This window comes from Montipora foliosa, chromosome 7 (assembly GCF_036669935.1).
Source record: "Montipora foliosa isolate CH-2021 chromosome 7, ASM3666993v2, whole genome shotgun sequence".
NCBI lineage: Eukaryota > Metazoa > Cnidaria > Anthozoa > Scleractinia > Acroporidae > Montipora > Montipora foliosa.
In genome coordinates, this window is record NC_090875.1 from 41814836 (window position 1) to 41834835 (window position 20000).

The following is a 20000-nucleotide window of genomic DNA, read 5'->3' on the forward strand; positions in this document are numbered from 1 at the left end:
CTGCATGGCATTTTCGATTCCGAAAATTTTAGGCTTCCTTTCTCTACGAAAAACAACCTAACCTGGGGAGTGAAATGGGAAAAATGAACTTCAGAAAATCGGAGGGAATTTATTACATAAGCTTCGAAAATTGTGTACATGAATGGAACGGTCATCTAGAAATTTTTAGCCTTCCTCAAGCTATAGAAAATCCTAGGCAATGTTTGCTTCTCCGAACAGATATTTCACAGGGTGCCCCTGCTTTATGAGCTAGGCTAGGCTAGGCTAGGCTGATTTGTTAGAGCGGGGAGAGACATTTATAACGTGCAAATAGTCACGAACTGAAAGGTAACTGACTGATTTGTAACAAGGACTCAGCCTGACAAACAAGAAATGATCTCACTCTCCGAAAAGGAACGCTCTTTTAAACATAAACAAACTTCAAAAATAAGCAAAGAAAGCAAAACAATGAACAAAATAGATCTTTTCTTGACTTAGTTATTCCGGCGAGAACAAATGGTGAATGATTCACTTCTGGAAGCAGCCTCTGAGTAGAAGTGAGAACACCGTTTAGGCAGAACTCTGCACTTTGTGTACTTTACCAGCCTGTTCACAGACTCTCTTCATTTTTAGATGCACGTATAAAAAAAAGCGCGTTCCGCCCTCTCTCATGGGCAATCGCTTATATTGTGCGCGCACCAAATTCCCAAAACAGAAAAAACGTCTGTGAGCAGGGTAGCATTTCGTAATACTAGACGGGAATAATTCAATTAAAATGACATCGTAGAGGCACGTGCAATAGTAAGTTGCGAAACACTTCGTGACAATATGTGAATTTTATTCCAGGAGCATTTGACCTGGAAATGTTATATTAATATTGTTCCCAGAGTCGAATATTTCTACACTGATGATCTATAAACAGACGTAGGGTTGTACATTTTTTCATTGGGACAGCTGTAATTGTTTCTTAATCTGTTTACAATGTGTACAAAGTATAGTACGTACAGTCGTATGTGACAAGCTAGCGTGACCAATCTCTGCGCGTTTGTTAAATTATGCGTCATATGATCTTGTTATCCCGTCTAGTATCTGATTTGTTCGCTCACAAAGAGTAAGAGTAATACTCACCTTGTTAACTGTGTGGTTTGAGCAGTGGTTAATTTTCATCATTGTATGTTATTTTCGGACCAAAACATAATCGGGTTTCATTATTACAGAAGCGTCTGATGACGCGTAATAAGCGCTGCGTGGGAAGTGTTTAGATATCTCAAGCGCTGAAGTTGCTGGACAAATTTTGGTCGAAATCAGTTATGGATGAGTTGCCACAAACAGATTAAGAGATGGATTTAACTTCTCTCACAACAAGCAATGGTAAGTTGTTCGTTCAACAAAACTTTGCGTTAAAAATATGAATTCATTCAGCGGGCCGTCTAATTTGCATACGTTTTATCTACTCAGATACTCAAATTGCTTACTTTAGTGTGAGAACTGTATTGGATTCCCAGAGCTAAAACTTTCCAGTAACTTAGTTCAATAGCCAAAGTTTTATTCTATATGGGTTTTACAAGGAAGCGGCATATACCAGAGGGCTTTTACAACAGTTAAAGTTCGCCTTCATTTATTAACATTTCCAGAGATACAAATTTGACCTTTTTAAACTTGTCGATTGTAATTGTTAAAAACTTCTTTCTTCAAATTTTCTTTCATAAAATTAAAGAGTAAATATGTAATAATTCTCGGCTGAAGTTTTGATTTTAGGGATTGTTTCTTATGCGTTCAACGTTTTCTCGAAGTTGCGGTCGGATTCCGTTGTTTTGAGTACGAAAAACCAGCAAAAAATCGATTTTTCAAACTTTTAGTAATTTCTCCCGTACAATGAATCGCTTGAACCCAAAACTATTTTTTCTTGAATTAGGGTACTAAAAGGGATGTTTTGGCAAAAGAAACAAAAATTCGATTTTTTCACGAGTGTCTTGCGATTTTCGATTTTCTGGGAAAATGGCTCTTAATATTTTACTGTGAAAGACGAAAATAAACATGCCGCACGTGCGACACGATCGTGTTTCCTCATTAAGCCATTGTTTCATTTAATATTTGGAACAAATAACTAATTAACCTTGTATGCTCCTGTGCCCTTAATCATTAAATGCCCTGCAGGTCCACCTGCGTAGTATTTTATTCTAAAATCCGATGGGATTTACGTGGTTTCTGCAAATGTTTGATCAAGGTCTAAGAACGTTGAACCAATTACTGAAAGACTTTTCGATTATACAGCATATTTACACGCATCAAAGTCCATTGTTCTCACCAAACTTCGAGTGGAATGGTGTGAATTGATCAAACCAGGTGACAGGCTGCTTCTCCAAAATCGTGAGTACTGTCAACAGCTACGTCATTATTGTTTGCGAAAATAGCAATCTTAAGGTAGTGATTTTATTAATTTAGCGTGTAACAGTATCAAATTGTGTGGGGTTTGCTTTAAAGACACCAACTTGCCCTTGGCTAAATGTATATAATAAATAATTTTTATAGATATCCCGTGGGATATGAATTCAGCAGGATTGTTGCAGTTCGTTTCTCAACACTCTTTGCTAATAGTAGAAGCCAAAATTGTCACTTGGTGAGGAGAAATAGTGACAAAACAGCACTTTCTGCCAACATCACTGACCACTGTAAAAGCAAAGACAACTATGCGCAATTCATGAAGCAAAATGGAGACGGGGTTCCTTAACCCGTTCATTCTCAATATCGAAACGTTCATTCTCCTAACTAGTATCATTAATTACTTTGTTGGGAAGTCATGAGAATTTGGTGTTATATCAAGATAACACCTCTTAAGCTGAATACCTGTTTGACTGACATTTCATTGAAATTGCGATGAGAATTTACAAGCTGATCACTCCTGGGGGTCAAATGTTGCGCTTTTTAATGTAATGGATGTCCTGTCTGTCCTGAACAAAAGAAATGATGGGAGTTGTTGGCTCAAAATACAGATATAAATAAGTATTTTGTTGGCTCAAAATATTTATTTATATGTACATTTTGAGCCAACAACTCCCAACATTTCTTGTGCCCCGTGATCGCCGAAGCGTAGCGCAACAATGTGGATCCGCACTCTGCACTGCCTTCATGCATGTTTGAATGGGACACAAACGTGCGATTGTGAGCCACCATTTCGATGTGTTTCCATCTCCCGCGGAGAAAAGGATAGCGAGCGAAGAAAACGATGGATGGAGAACATCAACAGGAAAATAAGGAAGGAAAAAGTCTGGACACGAAAGAATTTAATAATCTTAGATATTTGAAATTAGGGACCTTGCTAATGCACTTGACACAGATCCGTTATCAGGGGAATACAATTTTTAGCAAGAATTCTTGTTTGTGTCCTATTCAAACATGAATGAAGGCAGTGCAGGTTTGGTTTGCCCATTTAGTCAGCCTTTTCCCGCTATTGGAAAGCAAATAAGTACACAAATCCGATTGCCGAAATCCTATACCTAGAGAAGAAATCAAAACAGAATGATTACAGACGTGAAACATTTAGCGAGCAACACGCCTCGCAGCCTCAAAACTCATCAGGTTTTACTGCAACATTTTCGCGATAAAGACACTAATAGGCATAAAATGGATTTACTCACCAGTTTATAGGATTACTGACCAATGTGCAACGGCTAAACGAGGAATTTCGGTGGAAAAATGCAGTATGAATCGGGGGTAACGAGACGCGATCTGAAACAGGAGATATTCAGTATGGCTGGCATTCAAGATTTGGTGCTCACTTTCTGGACAGCCTATCCCATGATGCGCTGCGTTTCAACGGGAAGCGCGAAACTCTTGATGCTCGTATTCAAGTAGTGGTTGACGTGACGTCACTTACAGACCTTTTCAGTTGTTTTGTTTTCCCATTTCAGACTACGTGATGCTCTCAACTTTCGGAGAATTTTCCTTTTGTTTTTTCATAAGTTATGCGGACACATGTACGTGCATAAGACGACATTTAAAAGAAACTGTTCCTTGGAGTAACATCACGTGCTCTGAAATGGGAAAATGGGAAAATAAAGGAGTTTAGTCTCTGAAGGAACTGCGGTGCTGTGTCGGTTGGGGAAGTAAAACACAGAGATTAGTTTATATCGTGGTAAAGTTGACTACCGTAAAAAAAATCGAAAGCTGGCGTACAGTTTCGAGCGTTCGCCCTTCGTCAAAGGGAATTCGTTGTGATTTATAAACCCATTTCCTTTTTAATGTGTAAATGTACAGGGGCGCCCAACGAGAATATAGTTCAAAACCACTTAAACATGGCATTGTTAAACGTATTTTAGTATTTAAACGGTAGATGTAGGCATATTTTTATCCCCTAGAAATTTTTCATCTGTTCGGATTTCCTAGCTGAAAGTCTAGTGATCCGAAAATTATAGGGATCAAAACTTACCTTTTCGAAAATTTCAGCCAGGAAAAGGCTCCCGAAAATTCTAGGTGGCCTTTTTTAGGGTAAATATCCGTTTAAAATGGGTAATTATACCATTTTGTAGATGTTCGAAAATCCTAGGAGAGGCAGGCAAGCAAGACATTTTACAACAGATGTTCCGAAAATTCTAGTTCTCAAATCGTCTTCCGAACAGATATTTTCCCGAAAATTGCCGTTGGGTGCCCCTGAATGTAATTCACTTAATCCTGCATGCATTCCAAGAGATGATGTCACCACCAACATATCCAATTTCAAAAGACATCGATTGCATCCGGTATAAGTTTAGCACAGCGGACGAGAGATCTACACTGTGTCTACAGTAGGTTTGCTTCTTGTCTGAGTTTCAGTCCATCTTGACCCATTCACGACAGAAGGATAAATGAAGCTCGATTGGTCCAAACGAGCGTTTTACATCTACATCTTTAATCTGTGAAGGCTTCCCATTACATAGATATGGTCAGATATAGCTCACAGCATCGACATACAGGTTTAAAAAAAAATAAACTTGTAAGCATTTGAATGAACTTCTTAGGATTTTACTGGCGAGTGATTCTTCCCTTAGGCTTCTCCGATGTAGCAGGATTTGGCCCAGCGAGCTGCCCTGACTTTGACTTTTCTCAATTTCCAAAACATGTTTACAAATTAAGGTATTTGGCGTTGCTAAGTCTTCCCTTTTCTTAATTTAATCCCATGAAGCGACATCTAGTTTTGCTAAGTCGTTTCTTATACTTCTTCTTCTACTTCAAGATCAACACAGCAGGTTATCGCTATCGCTAAAACGACTTTCCGAAACCTCCATATATTTCCATAGCTTTCAAGTCCGATCTGACGAATTATTGCTCCAGTTGCATCCATCAAACATCCTTTTGTGAAGAGTAAATTAATTCTACTAAAATCTTGAGAATTCAGGCACAACGTAATACTGGAAAAAAGCGAAAGAGGAAGATTTACGCCGCCTGGGAAAACAACTGCTGTTGCAAGTTGACTGAGAAAATAATTTGCGCTGGCATTCTAATTAGCCGTAATTAGATAACGTCTGAAGAGCCAACGGTCATGAACAATGATCCAAAATTAATCAACCAATCAGACAACTTATTAGCATTAAGGGGATTCCCCCGTTGAGTAACCAGTGATCAGGCGACTGCTTTTACGGCCGTCGAGTTGAGAAACAACATTGTTTTGTTTAAAGAAAAAAGTCCGATTGGAGTTTATCTGTTTCGGTGTCCTGTCAACTCCTTTTGACCCAATGCAAATCTCTATTTTGTGATAAAGAATTAGTGATATAGGTCATTTTCAAGTGTGGATAAAAAATTAGCACGAATCTATACCTAATAGTCAAAACGTCAATATCAGTAAGAATTTTACGAACGCTAAAATGTGATAAAATGTGTTAGGTAATTGAGAAACATCAATGAAGCTGCCAAAGGGACATACGTACTGAACAATGAAACACTGAAAAGGAAAAAAATGAAAGGATCTAATTGAAGAAACAATTTTTCGCGAATTGAATCGCACTGTTTGTAAAGAATTGATAAGGAGCATTTTGATAGCATGAGGCAGTAAATTTGTTCTGACACTTTCTTAAATGTTTGAAGTTTCTCGTGTTGTTATCCGGGTCCACTGTTATGTTGCTCCTTGAGATGTTTTGCGACTGCCGATCCTTTGCGTTCTTCAATTCGTTGTAACGTTGTTACACGTAAGGCGCACCCAGCGACCGTTTTCTCTCAAATGCTTTAAATCTCTGTTCTAGGCTCTCTGGAGTGCTTTAAAGCTGTGCAGTTTCATTTTACGCTGCGTTGGAGCCCCTCGGGCGTTAAAGGGTAAACAATACTGGGTGGAAGCACAGTCAAAGCGATGCTTCGAACAACCAGTCAGACAAAATGTTTACGGCCTGATCGACATGCAAACCAGCAGCTTAGTTCACATAAATAACATTTATTAGATTTATAATAATTTTTATTAGTAGGATTTACTAAAACAGTGGATAGCGTTGAACTCGCGCGCCGATTGGCTACCCAAACTCCGGATATCCATCGCTATTTACCTCAGAGCAATTCGCGCGCAATTTGCGCCCGAAAACGTTGTAATCTTTGCAGGAATAAATGAGTGAAAGTCATCTTTTTGCACTATATTATTTCACTGTTTTAGTATATTCTAAAAGAACTATTCACCTCAATGCCGGTGGTTAGTGGTGGATATTTACCGAGCCGTGAAGCCTTCACTTCGGTCAATAGTTGCTAATTATTCAAGTTATAAAAAGGAAATTAATTTTCCAATGAAACGAACAAGGTGTGTTTTCCCACTTCTCCAGCCACGACATCCTATTGTTGGCTCGGCCAATCAGATCACCAAAAGCTGTTTATATGCTTTTACTGTGAGTGTTCAAGCAAAATGATCCCGTGTCACAGAGTGGTAAGCTCCTTGTAGAGCCCCTGAGAACTGTTATACCTACAAGCAGATTTGAACCATCTCCAAACAACGACAAACAAGACGTTGAAGCGATTTATACTGATTAGAGCAGTTGCAGATTATCCATGGAGTTTTCAAGGTAGGACAATTTTCTACTCCCCTGGTCTCAAAAAGCACTGAATCCTTCCTAAAACGAGGGCAAACTTTAACGCTAGAAATTCACGTCTGCTGAGTTTGAAATAGAGAAACTTGGGGAAAAAATTAAACATATTTTTGAAATCGAGGCCTAAAACCTCTCTTCTCCTGGTCCGCGTATGTTGGTGAAGTACAAGACAGGTCGGTGGTTCCAGCTCACCGTTAAGAGCCTTTTTGCGTATCTAAAGTAACTTGATGAATCTCATTATGTCGGAGTATTGGACAACCCTCAACTTGAATTTCACGAAGATCGATAAGATCGCGGCGAAAAACCAGAAATGAAAAAAAAAAAAAAGACAGTTCTCTGCAAACAAAAAGCAAAATTAATAAGCCTGATCGGTGGATTGAACCGCCTTTCTTGTACGCTGTGCGTATCATTGGGGTTGACTCGGCTGCTGAAGCAAGCAGGACCAACACATTTAAATCGGACAATGAAAGGCAAGTGTCGCTTTGCTGACTCCATTGTTTTCAAACGCGAAGCGGATAGTATTTTTGCATAGCCTATTTCTCGAAAATAAAACTCAAGTCGGATAAAAACAATAACAGGGCAATGTTCTTAAGTTCATTTTCAGTCAACTTGCAAAATTTGGGCTAGTTTTGAGCAAAACTAAAAATCGGCCGAGCATTGTCACTCAAGGAAAGGAACTTTATTAATAGTTGAGTGTCTAGTTGTTCTAGTGCGGGAGCACTAATTGGGGACACTGTAAGCTGAAATGAACAATCAACACAAATCAAGTCAAATGTTGGTTTTTCGCGAACAAAAAACAAAATTAATAAACCTGATCGCTGGATTGAACCCCGACCTGTCTTGTACTGTGCGCATCATTGGGTTGAGCTGCTGACGCAAGCAGGATCTGTTCCTTGCTAGTAAATTTATTTCGGACAATGAAAGGTAAGTGTCGCTTCGCTGAGTCCATTGTTTTCAATTTTTGCATCCAGCCCTTCAATTAAACACAGGCAATCAGATATTGCGCATTGTCAGGTTTTCAACTTACGTAGATCCCTTTTATTTTAAATTTGCGCTCAGACCAAGTACATTCCGCAGGTCCGTATTTCTATTCCGCGAGTATCATCAGTCTAGACGAAGAACTTTTCGAAAGTCTAATTTCTTGACTACAGCTGTGAAATGAATGGCCTTTAGCGATATTTACTAGCCTGTTCGATAAGAGATTTAGGCTCACCTAGCTGTCAGACATTTAACACATGCACACAAAGACAAAAAAAATGCTAAAAAAGCAGATCGATGAAAGCTTCCTAGTATTTTCGAATTATTAGCAATTATTATGTAGCCATTGATAGTGATATTTACCAACCACGGTACAAAAAAAGTTATTGTTTCAACAGCCGATGGCTGGTACAACCCATGGCTGACGCAACGAGACATGAATAATTGTACAGATAGCTGGTTTTCGCTACTGATTTTTGTTGAAGATTGCGCATTAATACGTAAATTCTAGCAGGTCACTGACTTGAAACCGCAGCTGCACTGCACGAGGGACGAGGAAGGAAAGCTCTATATTACCCTGTGCCCAAAGCAATGGAGGGAAACTGTTCGCAGTAAACGTGAAAACGAATCTTTACCTACAGGAGAATTAATGCACAAAACACCTTTGAATTGTAAGCAAGCACGCAGTTTTTACGTTTCTAACATTTTTAAAAGGCCTATATCGGAGGATAGACTCTTAGAGTCCGGTCTTAAGGACTAGACCATTGGAGCAGTATATAAATGAATGAAGGGGTAGTTTCTAAAGAAACTGTGGTGCTGCATCGGTGGGGAAGTAGTATACAAAAATTTGGTTTTATCAACGGAGTTGATAATGTAAATTGGCCACCGTACAGAGATTCTAAAAGCTTTTAGGGTTAGGGTTAGGGTTTTTTGGCAAGGCTATATACTGCTGCAAAAATTTGGTTTTATCAACGGAGTTGATAATGTAAATTGGCCACCGTACAGAGATTCTAAAAGCTTTTAGAATCTCTGTACGGTGGCCAATTTACATTATCAACTCCGTTGATAAAACCAAATTTTTGCAGCAGTATATAGCCTTGCCAAAAAACCCTAACCCTAACCCTAAAAGCTTTTAGAATCTCTGTACGGTGGCCAATTTACATTATCAACTCCGTTGATAAAACCAAATTTTTGCAGCAGTATATAGCCTTGCCAAAAAAAGTCACTAAGAATCTAAAGCTTTCTATGTTTCAATTTAAAATAAACCATCACATCGTATATACCCGTAACAACTATTTAGGACCAAAATTATTGACTGTGACGAATGCAAAGCATGCGGTGATAGGCACACTTTAGAGCATTTGTTTGTGGAGTGAACGCGCGCCCACTCGTTTTGGAACTTTTTACCTGCTGGAGGATCTCTAGCAACTCTCCCACCGTAGCCTAACGAACATATATAAAATTTATGGACACCACCCTGAGAAACAATCCTTTCACATTCTCAATTTTTGCTTGATTGTTTCTCGATTTTATATCTATTTTGCAGCCGAGTAAAATGAATCCTATTGTTTCCAAGCGTTTAAAATTGTGCTTAAAATAAACATTCTACAGAGATGCCTCGTGTGCGTAAGTCCGTGAGATACAGGTTCACGGGTACGGTGTGTGTTTCCACGGTTCTGTGGGTTATGTTAATTTACATCTAGTGTAGTATTTGTTTTGATATTGTCCATAATGTTCGCTTAGTAAAATATATTCTATATACAAGGCTAAAGTTAAAAAATTAAAATATTCAAACCAAACGTTTTCGGCTGTTTGCCATCATCAGGGTGCGGGAACTGGTTATTTCTACCAGTACCGCCTCGTTTACTCTACTCAGTGATCCATATTCCGATAAGAATCCTTCTTTGTTTTTGCCTAGTTTAGCTGGATTGGTAATTTTTCTACTTTGATCATTTTGCCGTGATATCGGCAAGTTATACACATGAATGTGGATCAAAGCAAAGTAAGCACAGGAGACATGGGCAGGCCCTGTTTTTCTTTGTCTTCAACTGTACGCTAGTTAGCCACTGACAATCAGTTTCTGAAAATGTGAGTTTCTGTAGAAACCTGAGCATATTTCTCTATCGTTTCAAGCCTTTCCTTGAACCTCTGAGTTAAAGTTGAATACACTTGCTACCCGTTACTCATAAACAGCTGAAACAGCTTCCATGTCTGAAAACAATCAATCGCCTTATAACGAATGCTCTGTTTCAAAGTGTCAGGTAGCTGTCCCGTAAAACGATACCTCTTAAAAGTATTTTGTCAATCCTTTAGTTTCAGGTTACAATTTTTACCTTCAGTTCCATAAATTCTAATAACAAAGGATTAATCTTGGTAAGGTTTTTTTTCCCTCTGCACTTTAAATACCCTTCAATAGCCAGTTAGAACATGAAGAAGATGAAAGAGGATAAAAGAAGAATTGCAAAGTGAAACTCCTGAACACGGCCTCATAACGACACTAAAAGATTGGTATCGTTGAAAACCGCTGCCGTTTTCGCGGGTAGATAACGCTGACAGGAATTTTAAGGAGGGTCTCATAGTGTTTTTTTCTTTTTCTTTCAATTCCATCTGAGTGTTAGACCTAAGTAGATGCCCCCTGACATGTCTGCATTGCTGATTGTTATGAGCACTTTTGCTTTAAATAGAAACGCGGTTCGGTTCGGTGGGTTATTTTAATTTCCATCTAGCGTAGTATTTGTTTTGATATTGTTTTCTTGTTTTTCTTGTAACGTATTCAAATTAAAAAAGTTTAATACATAAACAATTTAAAGAAAAAGAATTAAACCTCAGCACTGCACATGCTCTGGTTAGAACAGTAATAAAAACAGGCAACGGATCTCGCGAAATATCAGTATCCAGGCACCGACATTTATTCGGCGGTTGACTTCTAAATATCCTGCCAAAATGTAATCATGTGTCGTTAAAATTTATAGTTTTTTTGACGCTGAGAATACACATTACTTTACCAGAATTGAGCGGTGGCCCGGACTTTAGTTTGGCACAGCAGGCTCGTGTTTTTTAGGTTTGGGGATGCATCACCACAGGATCTACCAGTTATTTTTCAACTAGTTTTATGTAAAGTTTTCAACTAGCTAGCGCATGTTCACCATTCAACTGCAAGTGTCAACTAATAATCATTCTTTCAAAAAACGGCTGCAATGGAGCAAACTTTCTCTATGGTAATATTCATATTCTTGTGACTCCGTAAGGCGTTAGTACATCTCGTTTTAGAGATGGTATTTTGCCATTTGAAGAAATCACGAACACAGGATAACAGGATTCGTTCGCTCTCTCTCTCTCTCTCTCTCTCCTTCCCCCCCCCCCCCCCCTCCCCGTCCTCTTCCTCTCTGATTGCTTGATGTTTTACGATCTTGCTATAATCGACTAGTTAAACGCGACAGAAATGGCCGAATGAACTCTCGCGTATCCTGTTAAGTACATAAGCTTGAACTGCCGCGATTGCTGTGCCAACATTAAAACATGGCAGTTCCTCGAAAAAGTCGATTTCCTCTCCTTACCAATTGTCAGACAAGCCTAGGGTTTGTCCATACTTTGTACAATCTACGGAATAAAACAAACTGCTGATGGTTAAGCTGAATATTTATTCTTTTTACAAATAACAAAATCAGTGCTATGACCATGGCCTCTTTAACGGAACGCATGATCGCGATCACCTCTCCGAACAGGCGAGTATGTTTACAATAGTTTCCGGACGTCCCAGGTTCCGGTCAACTTCAGTTCTTAGTCTACACGGTTGACTCTAAATGTTTTTCTTTCCGGTTGCGGATGGGAGTGCAAGCATACTCACAGAACTTTTTTTTCCTTCGGCCAATCAGGTGGTAGTTAAGTTGCATATTATCACTATACACTTTCTCAGAGAATATATAAACGATCAAGATTTGGACAAACACAAATAAGAGTCTTAACCATTTTATACTAAAGCGAGCAATTGCAGGTCATTCATTTGGAGAGTATGGCCACATTTACGAGGTAGGGACTTTGTATTTTCGTGGAGGCTATCACAATGAACTAATTGGAGACCTCAGTTCTTATAGATCATCATTTTTTGAAATTTAACTTTTAAATTCAACCAGAGGGAAATGGGAAAATTTAGGCGAATGTATGTATGTAAATTTAAGGCGCATGTATGTATTCGCTAAGACGAAGGGCTAACGCTGCCTCGAAACGTCAGCTTTCCAAATCATTCACGTAATTCGACCTTTATTAACACGTTTGATAAAACCAAGTTTGAATGTACAGTATGTATGATGTATATTCGCTTCCATTTGCAGTGGAAACAACATCTGGTATTCCAAGCTATGTTTGCGTGGTGTTAGGAACTTTTTAATGAATTCTAAGTAGTAGCTGTAGCTTCAGTCATGATAATTGGAAATCTCTTCATATTTCGGTAGGTCATTATTCTTAACTTGCTAATAATTTCGTGGTTAATTCATTCATATGAATATATTTCCTTCGGAGGCCCTTTTGAGTATAGGTTTATAGGATCACTGCCCTTAAATATTTAGAGATTATAAATTACACTTTGTCTGCATTTTCTCTAGAAAGGTACGACAAATCCTACGCGAGAGTAACCGCATACAAGCACTTTCGGTCTGTGTCATTGTGTGGTATTTCTCACTGCAATCTCACACCGTGACCTGACATACTACCGGAGCGGACAGATTACTCTGAAAACTAATGATGTCCACTAAGAACTTGGAGTATACAATATAATTAGACATTTTATTATTATTATTGACGAGACAAATAAGGGGTCTAATTAAGATGGCCGCAATTCTCATTGGTGGAAACCGTATGCCAAGAGGTCATTTCTAGACGCGAGACGATTTTACTCGTGAACCGAGTGCATTAAACCACTTCGAAGTTCCAACCAATCAAACAAATGTCTACCGCCTGAACGATGACGCAAACTGGTAAAAAGCAGTTTTAATAGTTCATAAGATATCTGCTTGAAAAAAGAAGATCAATACTTGAACTTCGGACCAGTCGCATATAAAACGGAGCGCAACCATACCTTTGAGTACTCGAGTCGAGTAGAGCGAGGAGAAAGATTATCGTGCAAGTTGTGGAGCCCCTCAGAGCTGAAAAATCTAGGGCCTGATTTGAACTATCTTCAAACAAACAATCTGTAGGTTTGACTGATTCGTAAAATTAACAATAGCATTCGAAGAATTATTCGTAGGGATAAAATATGGCCACATTTTACAGGTAAGGGTTTTAGTTATTTTCTTGTGATGACATGCACGCTTCAGTGAATGCAGGCCTTCAGATTTTATTTACAGATTGTCAGCTTTTCAAGTGGATCTCACTTTTAAAAATATTAAGTGAGGCTAAAAAATTTTCGGCTGTTCGTGTACTTGTTTCTGAACCTGCAGGAGTGTGAGACAGTTGCATTGTATCAGTTAGTTGTGGTCAGTTGAAGCGAGTTCCTGTCCATGACATGATGATCGATCAGCACAATCACCCTCTACATAAGAATAATTATAAATGTATTCTGTTCTGACTCCAAAAAGGGACAACGTTACTTATTGTTATTCTTGAGCTCGCCACAATGACAACGCTGTGAACCTCTCAAGTGTAACTATTCGGAGGGGAAAATTCTCCTGTGATGTTGATTGAGAAAATTTAATTTTTACTGCAGAGATTGATATTGTCTCTTCTTGTCTCTTCACACGAGCTGGTTATGAAAATATGATTCTACAATGTGCACACGCAAATCATTGAGTTAAGGATTATTTGACAAAAGGTGGAAAATTTTCACGCAGCCGTGGGAACACATTTTGCAAAATGGGTGAAAGCTTTTAAACGATTTACAACCTTCTTTTTGGGGACCGATTTTCCAACATTCCTCTGGCTTCACAACAGTTATATAAATGCTATTTAGAAGTCTTTGTTGTCGTTTTTTTTTCCGACCACCAGATTAAAAAAAAACCGATTAAAGTGCCACTATGGAGGTAGCACAGCCAATGAAAAGAAACAAAGAATTAAAACTTACCCAACTAAAGCGAAATAAGTGCAAATCCGGTAAGATTCAAATTTTAAAAGATAAATAATGTTGAAAGTGCTCGTGTGTTGCTTCCGGGTGCATGCTCAGATAACAAGAAAATCCCAGACTAAGAAATTGCTATGGTGAATGACGACAAGCGAATCCCACTCAGTTTTTAACGAACTCGAGGAACGCTCACTAACAACGATCACCAAACCGAAAACCAATCTTATACGACAGTGAGATAATTTGAATTCCCTTGAAGGAGATCGTCAGTGAAGGTCTAGTAAAACAAGGACCAATTGTTTGTATCCGCCTGTTTATTGCCTGTTCTTTTAACGAATATTAATCAGTTTCGTTCCTCATGCATCTTAGCCATGAGTGTAGAAGCTCATACAGGTCTCCGTATCGCAAATCGTTTGTCCAATTCCAAGTCGTTGCGGTTTATTCTGGCTTTGACTACTTAGTAAGGCGTGTCAAAAAGCAGTTTGAGCCTATATAACTTCGTTCCCAAGGCGACTTTTCTCCGCCGAGAGTAGGCAGGAGAAAATCGGGCAGAATGGCATGCAAAGGACTTCCTCTAACTCCATGCATCTTCCTTGGCCAATCATATCACATAAAGCTGTTTGTCTGCTTTGGGTTTATGAGTTATATGTTTCAGCAGAGCGTTTCCATGGTCCGCTCGATGTGGAGCCCCCGAATACTGTTACGCCTGCCGGCAGATTTGAACCATCTCCAAACGAAGACAATCAAGACTTTGAACCGTTTTATAAAATTAAGAGCACTTCCAGATTATTCATGACATTTTCAAGGTCGGACAATTTTTTATTTTCCTGGTCTCGTGGGCTATGTTTTAATTAAACACAGAACCAACGATGATAAAAAGTGATCCAAAATTAATCAACCAATCAGATAACTTATTAGCATTAAGGGGATTCCCCCGTTGAGTAAACAAAGGAGACTAATGTCACGCATGCGCATTATCAATGGCAAATTCAATTTTATTTGCATTGTGATTGGTTGAAAACCTTCGAGACAGTCTTAGAACGCGAGAAGAAAAGATGTCGACGCTGTCGCTAGTTGTAGTTTTCATTCACTTTCAATGCTATCCATGCGCTTGTGGTACAAATACTAAAAGAAGATGGACAAAATATAGAAAGACCTCGGCAATTCCTTCTGCATGGGAAAGTCCTTTATTTCGGATGAAACGAAACATGCTTAGATCGGCAGTTTTAGAATGCTGCGGTGTGCTCAGGCTTGTCAAAGAATTGCGCGAAGTTGGAAAAATTTTGTGTTATTTGCAACGGGTATGGTTATGATTGAATGTGCAAATCACAATAATGGATGTTGTCGAGTATTAAAGTAACTGGAACCGTCATTTTCTGTTGTGGTTTTTTCACGAGGATACCCGCGCTTGAAGTGAATGCAAACAAATTTGCCAGTTCGACGGGATTTGCTTGTGGCGCGTCACTGGTAAATGAGCCGGTAATCCGTTCAAAGGATCTCACAGCTTAAAATTTACCCATGAATGGAGTTAAGGTAGGTAACAGAAAAGCATGACAGAAGAATTTCGTTTGTTCTCTCTTTGAAGCGAATACATTCTATCCGTACGAAAGAGTCACTTTGCAAAATGTCATTCAGTTCATAGCTTTTTCTGTTTAACCTGAACTCTTTCGTTAACAGTACAAGACTTTTGTCGCTGACGTTGGTCCACGAAAAGCCGTCAACAGGTGAAAGTTTGTGAGCCAAGGTTTGAGTAGAGATATTTCAGGTAAAAGTGGCACAGCGAATACTGAACCCCGAAGTTTTCGACTCCTTCTTGTACCAAAGTGCTTTTCCTTGTCAAAGAAACAGTGCTTGTTTTTTCCACCATCAAGTCTTATTTTCTCTGGACTAAGGCATGGAAAGCCTCTGTATTGTTAAAATATGATTTTCACACCTTCTGAACATTTTTTCGTCTTCTCTCCTCTTGAAATGTGAAATAAAACCGTGTATGTTTGACGCGCAACTGAAATTTTCTTTCCCCAAATCAGACAATGGTGTCAGTGTTCACGTTACTTTCGGTCAAATCTCTGCAAATATGTCTTGGTCCAGCGATCGCCATTAGTATGGAAAGCACATATTTGTGACGAATCGAACTGCTTTGAAAGTTTTCCTTCAAAAGTGGCCGGAAGCACGAAAATGCTCTATGAAAGTAAACTAATTTCCAACGAAGATGCGATGATTCAACTCTGGGCTAAATTATCAAGATGCAATGACATTATTAAATACAATATACTGCAAATAAGACTCTTGCTTTTATTGCAATAAATATCAGCTATTCCCAGCTATTAAAAATTGTATTGAATTACATAAAAAAAAAGTTCTGTTAGTGTAATAATATTTACAAATAAAAATGCCTGCTTACCACAACTCTGCACTGCACTTTTCGATTTGACAAATTTCTTAATTAAATTTGAGGGAAACCATAATAATTGTGACTTTAAAGATATTTACAAACTGTACATTAAAATTTACATGGATAAGTAATAATTGTTCATTATATTAATTTTATACATAATGATTTACATGATAAGTAATTATACATTAAACTTGTAAATAATGTATATTTTAAAATTTTCATTCCCTTTTGTGGGTGCCTCACATGGGCCTGTGTGTCCCCATTTGCACCTTTCCCCCTTGGGAATCCCATTCATATTTTATCCATATTGCTGGTTTTCACTCACGTGATCAACAGCCATGTTTTTTAACGAAAACAAAAGGAAGCGTTTGCGTAATAATAGAGTTAAATTCCCGGAGGATTTGGTCGGGGCACCAACATGGCCGCCTTTTCTTTGTTTTGGGCACCAACATGGCGGTCGTGACGTCATGTGAAAACCGAGAATATTTATCCAGCTACTACCGTTTTTTTCTTTAGTGTGTATTGCCAAAGTAAGTTAGAAAGAAAGAAGTTATTAATGAACATACAAATGTAACAATTCTTTAAACTTTGTACAGTGACTTCTTTTACCTTTGTCTGCACATTCAAGTTTTATGGGACATGTGACTGTGTGCAAGGAATAGCAGCAAAAATAAACAAAAAAAAGGTCAATTAAATTTTTTGACACACAAAACAGCCATAATATTCAGGTATACCTTCTCTTCAATTTCTTCTGCACGTTTTTTGCAGTTACTATAAGTTGCTATACACCAAGAATAACGTAAAAAAATAAATTTAATGAACACACAATGGTGTGTGATGTTCCATCATCCTAACTCAATGTATATTATTGCTTAACAATGTTGGCATCAACATTATATTTTATTGGGACACATTAGTCATCAAATACTGGCTCAATTTCTGATACGGCAATACCGGTATTATTGATGTACTATATTATCCCTTTCACCCCAAAACCGGCCAAACTTAGTATTTTACTCATCGATAGGGAACCCCCAGGAGTCAATGGGTTAATTAACAGACTAACAACATTTAAGATCAATGACTGCACATTTTGTACATTTTCATCCTGATTGAGATAACTTTACATTATTCTCTGCAGTGAGATAGTAACTTATCACAAAGTGAGCAATGAATATATTAAAATGAACATGAAATGCTCACATCAAAATTAATAAGTAGTTAATATTGTGTCAGAGTTCTATTACAAAGTCTGCTTTGCCTTGAATTGCCCTTTTAAATTTAAACATTGCACAGAAGACAAGCCCTGGTTTATGTATTTCCAGACATCCCACATTAAATGCACTATTTTAATGGTGCATTTAATGTGGGTGTAATTTACATCTACAAATGGTCAAGTGAAACTTTTACCTCCCCAAATAGAACTCATTCACAAAATTTCATTCCAGAACAACCTACAAGTCTGATGGCAGTGACCACATCATTCCTCACTATTGTATAGATTTCCTAAGAACATCAACATCACTTTTAAATAATTCGCTGGTAGCATAAATGATGAAACAATGAATAATTGCTATGGCTAGACTTGATGGAGTTACCATAGATCAAGGACAGAATTATCCAATAAAGTAATAAACTGGAACTTCATTGTTGACTCATTTTAGCATATATTATCAAGCATGCCTTCATGATCACTTGATGTTACTAAGAATGATGTTTTGGTTTCGTTAAATGAGAGTTCTTGAAATTTTTAAGGTAGTGTATCTTGAGAGTGTTTGCACATGAGATAAATGCAGTGAACCAGATTGGCCTCAGACACAGATATACAACATAGAAGTGGCGCGGCTGGTATTAAATCTGTTGACATAAAAGGTTCTTTAAAAGGACTGAGGACATCTCATAACTCTAAACGATCACTGAAAGAAACTGATGAATGAAGTGACATACTTCCTTCCAGCGCTGCATTCAAGTTGGATAAGTCGAAGCCTGCGAGCTCGAGGGATGTATTTCGCAACCACGTTAAATAGTACTCCCTTCGCAACAAAGGAATCTGGCCTTTGCTCGTGTCTTTTCGCACTTTGAGCATTTGTTCCGATACAATCACTTACATGGAGAAATAAAGCTAAAAAGTATAAAAGCTGCCTCGAAGCAACTTCAGAGGCGTTGCTTCCCCGAGCAAATTAAAAGGACTGCTTACAAAAAGTGTAAGGAAAGAAAAATTCCCGCCGACTTAAATGCCCCTTGCAGAATCTTTCCCAGTCACTTATAGTTTAAATGACCACCTTCAACTGGCTCAAGCTATATAGAACGATCGAAGAAGCACAAGTTGGAATCACCGCTTCGAAAGCCATTTTTGTTTACATCAGAGAACGCGGTTGGAAAACTGGATACTACAATTTTCAACAGCCAATCAGACAAAAGTCCAACCTCGTTCCCAGGGTCTCTCATCTTAACGCCTGGCCCTGGGAACGAGGTTGACAAAGGTTACCGGTTACCGGGGTTACTGGTAGCTGCAAGTTGTTACTGCAAAAGTTACCGGAAGTTACGACTATGCGTATACTTAAGTGTTCTGCCTCAACGGGGTACGAGACGACCCCGTTGATTGGTTGTTTATTTTTGCTGAGCCAATCCCCTTTCAGCATGCAGAGGGTTTCCCTCGAAGCGCTTACTAGTAGCTTAGAACGATAAAACTCTGCGGCTTTCAGGTCGTGCTTTTATAAGAGCTTTCATAAAAATAAGAGCAATTGCAGATCATTCATTAACAGAGTATGGCCAGAGTTACAAATACCAGGTACGAACTGTGGATTTTCGTGGACACTTTCACAATGAACTTAATGTAGACCTTGTCTATTATAGATCATTCGAGTTCGTTTAGAATTGCCAAGCGATTTTTTAAAATTTAATTTAGCTTTGTAGTTTGTAGACTGCTGGACTACCGGGCTACTAGTTTTTTAAAAATCATTTCCCAACTGTCGGGTATCTAGACACTTTTATACAATCTAACCTGCGGAGCTGGAGGGATATTTATAATAAGCACGCAGGGCCGTAACCAGTAGGCAAACCGAGGCACTTTCGTCAGTCATTTTTTCGTAATTTTTTTTTTAAAAAGAGCGTGATTCCAGTGTTGTCTTAAAATGTACTCATTATAAAAACCTCTAAAATACCTACGAAGAGAATTTAACCATGGACATTGCCTCAGTCATATATTTTTTTTTTCTGGCGACCGCCGTGGCACGAGAAGTTTTTGTCAACACGGACTATGGCGCGTTATTAGGGTCAAAATTGAATGTACAAAACTCTACAGTTTGATTCCGAAAAGGGTCTTTTTCTTTACAATTACTTTCTTATTCCAGCTCTTTGTAACATGCTTAGTGTAACTGTCAGGTCCGTTTTCTATTCCCTTTCTGTTTGCATTTATAAAACAATTATGATAATATAGGCGCACTCTCATTGTTTTGATGGTGTAAAATGCACCTTTCAATGGGCCTTAGGATGGATGGGTGGGGGGGGGGGGGGGGGGGACAAGCCAGGGAAAATTTGGCATTTTCAGGTTCTCAAA

General features: G+C 38.5%; 1 protein-coding gene across 1 annotated transcript in view; it reads left to right on the forward strand.

Annotated features, from left to right (window-relative positions):
- Window positions 1-19141: 19141 nt before the first annotated feature.
- Window positions 19142-20000, forward strand: part of LOC138009541 (TNF receptor-associated factor 6-like) — a 15474-nt gene continuing 14615 nt past the window's right edge. Inside the window, exon 1 of the mRNA XM_068856612.1 lies at window positions 19142-19232. Coding sequence (XP_068712713.1) covers window positions 19210-19232 — 23 coding nt within the window. The 5' untranslated portion in view covers window positions 19142-19209. The remainder of the gene's footprint in view (window positions 19233-20000) is intronic.